The sequence below is a fragment of the Camelina sativa genome, chromosome 14 (genome assembly GCF_030686135.1).
Source record: "Camelina sativa cultivar CO46 ecotype springtype chromosome 14, ASM3068613v1".
Taxonomy (NCBI): Eukaryota; Viridiplantae; Streptophyta; class Magnoliopsida; order Brassicales; family Brassicaceae; genus Camelina; species Camelina sativa.
In genome coordinates this window covers 29,801,854-29,810,632 of record NC_141893.1, presented here as the reverse complement: position 1 = coordinate 29,810,632, position 8,779 = coordinate 29,801,854, and the positions used below count along the sequence as shown (strand labels likewise).

Genomic DNA, 8,779 nt, shown 5'->3' with positions numbered 1-8,779 from the left:
AGTGCCCATAATGATATCAAATAATATTTTAATATGATCATTCAATTTTCTATAACTCTTAAGTAGTCTCTAATATATACATTGTAACATTGTTTAATGAGTATTTCTATTGTTAAGAGTTACGGTTCGAAACCATCCTTTGACTTCGTTTTACTCTTAAGAAAGCTTTGACAAATATTATCAAAATTTCGATGTCAATCTTGAAGGACTAAAACCAATAATTCTAGATTCATATATACAAACTTCTTGGTTATAAGAAAAACCTAGCATAACCATAGTTCTACTAATCGTTATTGTCTTTCGAATGAATTATCGAATAGCACTCTAAAACCTAAGGTGTAATTTTGTTTATTCGGGATTATTTTTTTGGTCCAACTGTTTTAGATATTCTTAGCATTTTTCAGGACTGCCAATAACAATTAAATATTTAAGGTTACACGTGCACTTCATATGACACCTATCAAAGAAAACAAGATGATTATTGTATGCGTAATCGTTATAATATACTACACAGTTGTGTTATTTTGTGTCATGTAAAAGGCGAACAAAGTGAGATAAATAGACCAACAACTTTAAACTAACGCGTACGCTGCTGTACAATTTAATGGTTTTCTTTACTTTACTTGCTTGTAAAAAACAGTGGGGAAATATTTTGGTGTTAACGTCATGAATATAATAAAAAAGGAAATAACCCTTTTAAATTATTCTTTATTATTTTTAATCTTAATATATCTTATATTATAAATTAGCATTATATTAATAACAATATAAACTTGATATCTCAAAACATAAACATGTATTCAAATTGGTGTATACCATGAATTCGTTCCCTTTGTTTCCTTGTCAAGCATCTGTCCACACAAAGAAACACCAAATCAATTTTTTATGACATCAGTAAACATGGTTTACCTATATCAATATGATTGGTTCAAAAAATATCAAACGATTGCAGATAATAAAACTACTAAATATGTTCCTCCACATGAAGATCAGTAAATACTAAGTACCAATAAATAATTGAAACAATACTACTGCAGCATGAAACATACAGTTTCTTCAGATAAGGTATTTAAGAGCAAATAAAACATTTTCTAAGTCCACATTCCTCCTCCTCTATTTAAATACCCCCAACATAACCATTAACATGCAAAAATTCTTTTATATATCGACAAGACGTTCAAGTTCATTTATGTCCTACCTTTTTTACTATGCTAACCAACTATGCTCAGAGACTAAGACAGGGAAAATAAGAATACCAATTTATAACACTGGGAATTTCTGTTTGCTATAGTATATAGTGGTAGAATGTTACATGTAAAACAAATGTGTTGCTGTTCAAATCTTTAATCTCCTCCGTTAGGTTTTTCATCTTCTCTTCTTGGCCTTGACGAATATCATCTTGTTTTTGCTGTAAATACAGAACAAAAGTTCAGTTTTAGGGTCATGAAAACATCCATTATATGCGCAAGACAATCTTCTGTTTTGAGGTTTTTTCAGAAGAAGCAAAGCTCATTGACATAATAGTATATTATTTTAGGACAACATAATTACGTATATTATATTTGGTCAATCTATCAGCAATTATACAGAAAACAAAACTTAGAACAGAGAGTACAAGGAAAGACCAGAAACTACACACTTACAAGGATAAAATTTCTCTGATCCAACTTCTGCTGGGTTTTGAACAGCTCATACGATAGGTCCTGAAGAATATAAATACCGGAGAAATAACAAAATCAATTTAAGATCAAATCCACTCACAATCAACTTGATCATAAAACTATGATATTAGTAAAAATTAATTCATGGAGAATCATTTGATTGGGGATTATAATGTCCACTACTTGATTGAGCATATAGCTAAAGTTCTTAACAAAATTCACATGAAAAGTAAGAGCGAGTACTGTTGAACAAGTGGGGAACCTCGTTTAAAGCTTTGGTTAAATATGGCGAAGTCTGACTTGAGTCTTCTTCATGATGATTAGGTTTCTTTTTATCGAATACAGATTTGAGTTTTTCCATCGTCTTTCTCACCGTGTTCGGTTTTTTCTTTCCATCTTCTGTCAATGTTAAACCATGTGAAACAAAATTGAGACTTGTACCAAGAAACAAAAGTTAGAAACAAATAAACTAATAAAAAAACATTGATCGTAATTGAAAATTCCAAAGTGAAAACAAAAACGTCCAAGAAGAATTTTTACCAGAAACTATGTTGACACCAGTCATCTTCTTTTGCTTAGATAATGATGATGATGAGAGAATGAGAGAAATCAATGAAATATAATCTAGGCATTTGTAAGGTTTATATACACAACCTCAGAAGTCGAATTTGGGAAAAGAAAGTGCATGATTTAAACAAGGCACAAGACAACATATAGGGCATAATTTGAAAACATATGTAAAGACCACGTGTAATCTATTATTAATATAAGCTTGTTATTTTTAATGAATTTTACTTATATAAGGTTTTTTTTTTATGATTGTATTTCTTCATTGTTGAGAGACTCATCAATATAATAATTACATTTTGTGTTGTTTAATTTTTGTATTAATTTATATTTACTTATTTAAAATAAAAAAAAACTTTCATATCTGATTACATTTTAAATATAATCAATTTTATCAATTAGTCATATTTGTTAATACAATCTAAAATATTAATTTATATAGTTGTTTATATAAATTATAATAGTATAAATCATCTATTATAAGATATGATTGTAATAATTATTATATTTTTAACTAATATTAATTAAAAATATAATTCTATAATTTATAGTCATGCATAATGGAAATTATAAGATATAAAATTTTATTTTATGATTTTTAAAACGAAAATAATAATGACATATAAACTATTTAATTAGATTTTTAAATTATTTTGGAGTTGATTTAGTATAATAAAGTAAAGAATTATTTAGAAAGGGAGGCATGTGTCATATACTCTTAGTCTCTTATGTGACACCCACAAGAGGTTGTTAAGTATTTCTCAAAATAATATTAGATCCCACTTTATATGTTTTATGCATGCTAATTAATTAAAGTCACTAATCCTATCCTATCTTATGTTTTTTCTTAGTTTAGACCGTCACATGACTATTTTATCATGGGTCTTTTCAAGAAATGTCACTGTTTTTGCTGTATCCACGTCCAATTTTTATTTTTTTCTCTTCCAGTTTTTTTGGTCGTCTCAATAATTCATTCACGTGGAGAAATAACATTTCATATGTAGTAGTTGTTGTTTTTTTTGTTTCTTTATTACAGGAGTTTGAGAGTCAATTTTCATAAAGTTTATCAACGATTAGTATTTTCAGTGACATTTCTTATATATTTAAAATAAATGTTTAAGAACTATAGAACAAAAATTCGAATTAGTTCTCAGAGGTAGAGTGTAATTAGCTATTTTGATTGAATCATCTGACATGCATGTCCTAGCGATATATATATTATGATATGTAACTTGTTTGAAAGTAGCAATTGTGATTGAAAATTCTAATCTGTAAGTTATACATTAAAAAGAAAATGTGTTTGTAACTTGTTTCGTGAATTAAAAAATGGTTGTTTAGCGAGGTAGTGTAAGCTAGAGATTTGTTTTTTGCGCACTTCACTTCTATTTTTCTTTAATACGAAAACTATATTTTAGAAAGTAATTCTAATTTCTAAATGAAAACTGTATATAAAATTTGAAGTGAAACAAAAAATGTAAAATAAAATGTTTCTTGACCATGCATTTAATTAGCTCATGTAATTTAGTTTACACTCTACGTCTCTTGCTCTAAAGGTGTAAAGTCCATGTCGTGTATCTGACTTATCGGTGCAATTTTAGACATCCATTTCAAACTTTGACCTATTGGTCTTAGGTCAAGCCAAGACAAAAGGGAAGAATGATCTCCTTTTATATAATATTTACTCTTAATATGAGATCGACATTAAGTAATGTGATCAGCTCGTCGACAAAAGAGAAGAATGAATATTAGTGAATAGCTCATACAAATATGAAATCGATATCCAATATGTGGCTAACTATAGTATTTTCCATATTTATAATATCTTAGACTTCATGATGACGCATTATGTAGTTATATTTCACCAATGCGAGAACTTTAACATATAAACGACAGAAAAAAAGAAAAGTAAACAAGAATATTCAAGTCGAAATACACGTAATTGTGGTCTTACTTGTTGACTAATGTTGTAAAGTTATATAATCCATTATTTGGGGATGGTGTTTTTACTTGGTAAATAGGGTTGGCATAAAATCTACGATATATATATATATATATGAACAAAAAATATATATATACTCAAACCCATTTCTTACGCCTCGAGTAAGAGTCTTGCCCATAATGAAATCAAATATATTTTAATATGATCATTCAATTTTCTATAACTCTCTTAATTAGTCTCTAATATATATATATATATATTGTAACATTGTTTAATGAGTATTGCGATTGTTTACAGTTCAAAATCACGTTTTCACTCCCTTTTACTCTTAAGAAAGCTTGGAAAAATATTATCAAAATTTCGATGTCGATCTTGAAGGACTAAAACCAATAATTATAAATTAATTCATAAATGTAAACTTTTTGGTTATAAAAAAAACTTAGCATAACCATAGTTTTACTAATCGTTATTGTATTTGAAATGAATTATTGAATAGCCCTCTAAAACCTAAGGATTAAATTTTGTTTATTCGGGATCATTTTTTTGGTCTAACTTTTTTCGATATTCTTCTTCTCAAAAGCATTTTTCAGGACTGCCAATAACAATTAAATATTTAGGGTTACAGGTGCACTTCAACGTCACATGACACCTATCAAAGAAAACAAGGATAATTGTTGTATGCGTAATAGTTACAATATACTACACAGTTGTATTATTTTGTGTCGTGTAAAAGGCGACCAAAATGAGATAATAGACCAACAACTTTAAACTAACGCGTACGCTGCTGGACGATCTAGTAGAAAACTAGAAGAAGAAGAAACTATTTTGGGAAAACCCAAAAGTAAAAGGACTTGACCGCAATTGGTTGACTCTGCATTTACATATCACGATTCCGAACCAGTTTTGGTGCTCTTTAATGTGTCTTTATCAGATACATACTTATATGGTTGCTTTCTTTGACTGTCATAAATCATACTACTAACATTTATTTTATAAACGTAGTAATGAATGGTTATATATAAAGATGTTTGGACCACTGTAAATCAAATTAATCACGATTTTTCTTAATATTATTTGGCCTTTACACTATCATAATCATAAACATTAGTGTTATTTAAAGTTTAATTATAGTGACCCACACTCCACCTAACTCGAATGCAATTGATTTAGTTTGACTTGTGTAAAAACCCTCTAACCAAGCCGTAATTTCTTTTACGAGTTTTCGTTTGCTAGTTACAATGTTTAATCGACGAAAAAAAAAGTTACAATGTTTAGTTATAATTTAAAGGTTTCACCATCTTTTTCTTATATATAATGCTAGTCTCCTCGCTTCACTTCTCCTAGTAACGTGTGATGGGCCGGTTCTGGTTGTGGTTATGGCCCATGCTCCTTTGAATTTGGGCCATGAACCAATATCCAAAATGGATAGTTGCGGCACCAACAGTTGCCTCCCAAGTTTCCCGAACTAATTAGTTTGAGGGATTTTTGATCTTCAACCGATCATTTTGGAAAACTGAATATATTCCTATCCCATGATTTGATTGAGGTAATGATGGGTTTTACTTCCCGAGCAAGCCTAGGGGTCCACTTTCTACTTTGACACGCTATAAGAGAGTGGGAAACGAGCCATGTCCTTTCGTATTCTCGGGTAATCATTGCTTTTTTGTCGTATTAAGATAAACTCCTCTCTTCTCTTCTTTATTAACTTCTGAACTTGTTTGTTGTCTTTTGTTTTTGCTCTCGTTTTCCGTTTTGCTCTTGTGTTCACCGGAGAAACTACTGCCTTTTTAGCCGACTTCCCTTATCTCTCTTCTGAAAGCCATATCTCCTCCGAAATCTACCCGAACAAGGCTGCTAAACCTCTTATTCCTGGGGTTTTTGAGCCCCATCCACCGTCTATACTCACCGACAACGACGCGGCGGAAATCAGGAGGTCTTGTGGAATTTCCCCGGAGATCGAGATTCGATTTCCGGAGGCTCATGAATCCCCGGAAAATCCTCCTCTAGGTTACTATTGCGCGTTCGAAAGATTTTTCTCTGCTTGTGGGCTGTCCTTTCCACTTCCCGAGCTCATCGGTCAGATGATGTTCAAGCTGGGGTTCGCCCTACCCAGATGTGCCCGAACTTTGTTCCGACTGTTCTATGTCTTCAAACCCTGGCGGAGGAACATAGATACAAGATATCTCTCGCCGATTTCCTCCACATCTATTTCGTGAAGATCGGGCGCACCAAGGACACCCTTTATGTGAGCCCGCTCTCCGGACTCAAGGTCTTTGATGACCTTCCTGAGAAGGATGAGTAATGGCGGAAGTCATTTTTCTTCTTTCCGGTCAACGAGCTGACCTTCGGTCACCTCGCGGGTTTACACGTGTCGAAGTGGGCTTCGAAAATTGGTAGCGTAAAACGCCTCGTATGGCATTACATATTCTTTTTGCTTCTTTTTTTTTTCTGACTCTCTTGCCTTTTTTGTAGCTCACTTCGAGCGTGGTCAGCTCGCCTGGGACTCTTTTTCGTGCGAGCAAATCAGGGAATCCGGAGTAAGGTTCAGAAACTTCTCATATATCCGCTCTTCCCCGCCCCGCGTTCTCGACACCTCTTCAATGGGTTACCGAGAAGAACGAGCTCTCAAGAAGGAACTTGAGATCGCAGAGAAAGAGGCGAAGAGGCTCATGTCTAATGCCCTCGCTGAAGGCAAGGCTCGCATATCGGGTAAGAACACTGATTTCTCGACTTCTAAGGCGACCGAAGTTCATACTCCAATCTCGGCACCTACTACTGTTCCCGCCTCGGAGCCTGTTGTTGCTCCTGTTTCGGAGCCCTCCGAACCCTCAGTGATTGTCATCTCGGACTCAACTGACGATCCTAAGGAGAACGAGGTCCCTGTTGTGGCTGCTGACAGTGGCTCTCAGCGAACCGACAATGATCCACAGCGAACTGAGCCATCTAGAAAGAGGAAAGAGCCAGAGTCCTCCTCTTCTCTTTGTGAGAAAGCCCAGGCTCGTACCTCTTCTTCGAGGGATGGGCGGAGTCGGTCTGAGTCTCAGGACAGAGTCCCCCTCCCAAAAAGAAGTCTGGAGAGTCCCAGCATGCCAAAGAGTCTGGAGGTTCCTCCGATCGAATTCCCCTGAAGGATCATTGCCACTCCCCCTGCGGTAAGCAAAAATTTTTGTGTAGAAACTTTAATCTCTATTTTATTGGGAGTAACCTATTTCATTTGGTTCAGCTCCCCCCCCCCCCCCCGCATCTCCAGCTGACTTGATGAGGAGCTACGTGCGCCACGGAGTTCGTATCCCGGCATTTTCCGACATGTCCGAGACCAATCGCGGAAACTTCTTCTGATTTGCGGACAAAGTCTGCAATGTTGGTGAAAAGTCTTCTATAACGGCTATTGTATGCAAATATTTTTTTTCTTACTGACCTTCAGCTTTGCAGATGATGATCGAGTTCAACACTTCTGTAGCATCCTATGAAGAACAGTTGTTCGTCTCTCCCTCGGTGTCCGAAGTGGCCAAGCTTCAGGGCAAGGTGACCGATCTTGAAGGTCTACTGGAGGAGTATACTCAGCTAGAAGCTGAGAACGTAAATACTGTGGAGAAATCCGAGCAGATTCGAGCTCAAATGAAGAAGGCCGAGGTAGAGGTTCCGGACCTCGGGATTACCAATGAGGACCTCAGGGGGAAGTTGAAGAAAACGGGTGAGCTGCCAAGAATAGGCTACATGAGGTCGAGCTCTGCAACCAGCTTCTAGAGGCTGGGAACAGTTGCGAGATGGAGAGGGTGCGGAGAGAAGAGAGGCAATCTCTGAGACGGAGTCTCCATCCGCTGATTGAGGATGTGAAGGTTCACTTCGAAGAGCGGGAGAGGTTAGCCCTGGCCCATATTCGAGCTGCTAAGATTAGGGCGAACCGGATGTTGATTGAAGAAATCTTGAGGGGAGAAATTGAAGACCTTGAAGCTGAGCTCGGGATTCTTTGGGCCGACGAGGAGAAAGCTGACAACGAGGTCATGAAGGTAACCCTCCGCGACTTTGATCTTTCAGCATTTTCCGGCCTTTTGGCGGACACCCCCGAGCTTCTTTGCAATGAGCCTCCCCTGAGTATCACCATCGATGAATCCAAGACTAACTTCAGACAAGTGTCAAACCAGGAATTTGCCACCATCTGAGCTAATACTACTTCGGAGGTAGGGATCACCGAGATGGATCTGGCTCCTCCCGAGGTGGACAGAGTTGTTGTGACCGACCCTGCCCCTGCTTCCGATCCTAAATAGGCTCAGTCCAGGGTTGTTTTTGCACAAGTTGCCCCCCCCCTTTGTTATTTTCCTTAATGTTTGCTAGACTCAGTTTGGGGTTTTTGGTCGTGGTGACCGCCCCAAAGAATATTTGACTTCGACTTTAATCAGTTAATTTCTTTTTATTTCTACTGGGTTGATATTTTTCAGTATCGGATAGAATTTCAACCTTAGGCTGAGAACTTAAAAAAGAATTACAACTTATAAAACAAATTTGTTTAGAATACAAACTTTCAGAAATTAAGCTGACTTAGCGAGATCGGACTTCGATAGTGCGGTGTAAGGCTTCAGTTTGAATAGTGAGAAGTAAGGCTTTGGCTTGA

General features: G+C 35.7%; 1 protein-coding gene across 1 annotated transcript; it reads right to left on the bottom strand.

The window, feature by feature from the left end:
- Positions 1–688: 688 nt before the first annotated feature.
- On the bottom strand, positions 689–2,538 carry LOC104742563 (uncharacterized). Its single transcript, XM_010463579.2, has 5 exons — positions 2,202–2,538; positions 1,924–2,060; positions 1,644–1,703; positions 1,313–1,408; positions 689–851 (listed from the first exon to the last, which is right to left on the bottom strand). The coding sequence occupies exons 1-5, from the start codon at positions 2,224–2,226 to the stop codon at positions 801–803; spliced, it is 369 nt and encodes a 122-aa protein (XP_010461881.2). The 5' UTR covers positions 2,227–2,538; the 3' UTR covers positions 689–800.
- Between the last annotated feature and the right edge of the window lie 6,241 nt (positions 2,539–8,779).

What these genes read in the sequence shown, in the direction of transcription:
- LOC104742563 (XM_010463579.2), bottom strand. Translation starts at nt 2,226, where the DNA reads ATGACTGGTGTCAACATAGTTTCTG. An exon ending in TAACCAAAGCTTTAAACGAG is followed by an intron (nt 1,704 to 1,923) that starts GTTCCCCACTTG and finishes TATATTCTTCAG; the next exon opens with GACCTATCGTATGAGCTGTT. An exon ending in ATCAGAGAAATTTTATCCTT is followed by an intron (nt 1,409 to 1,643) that starts GTAAGTGTGTAG and finishes CTGTATTTACAG; the next exon opens with CAAAAACAAGATGATATTCG.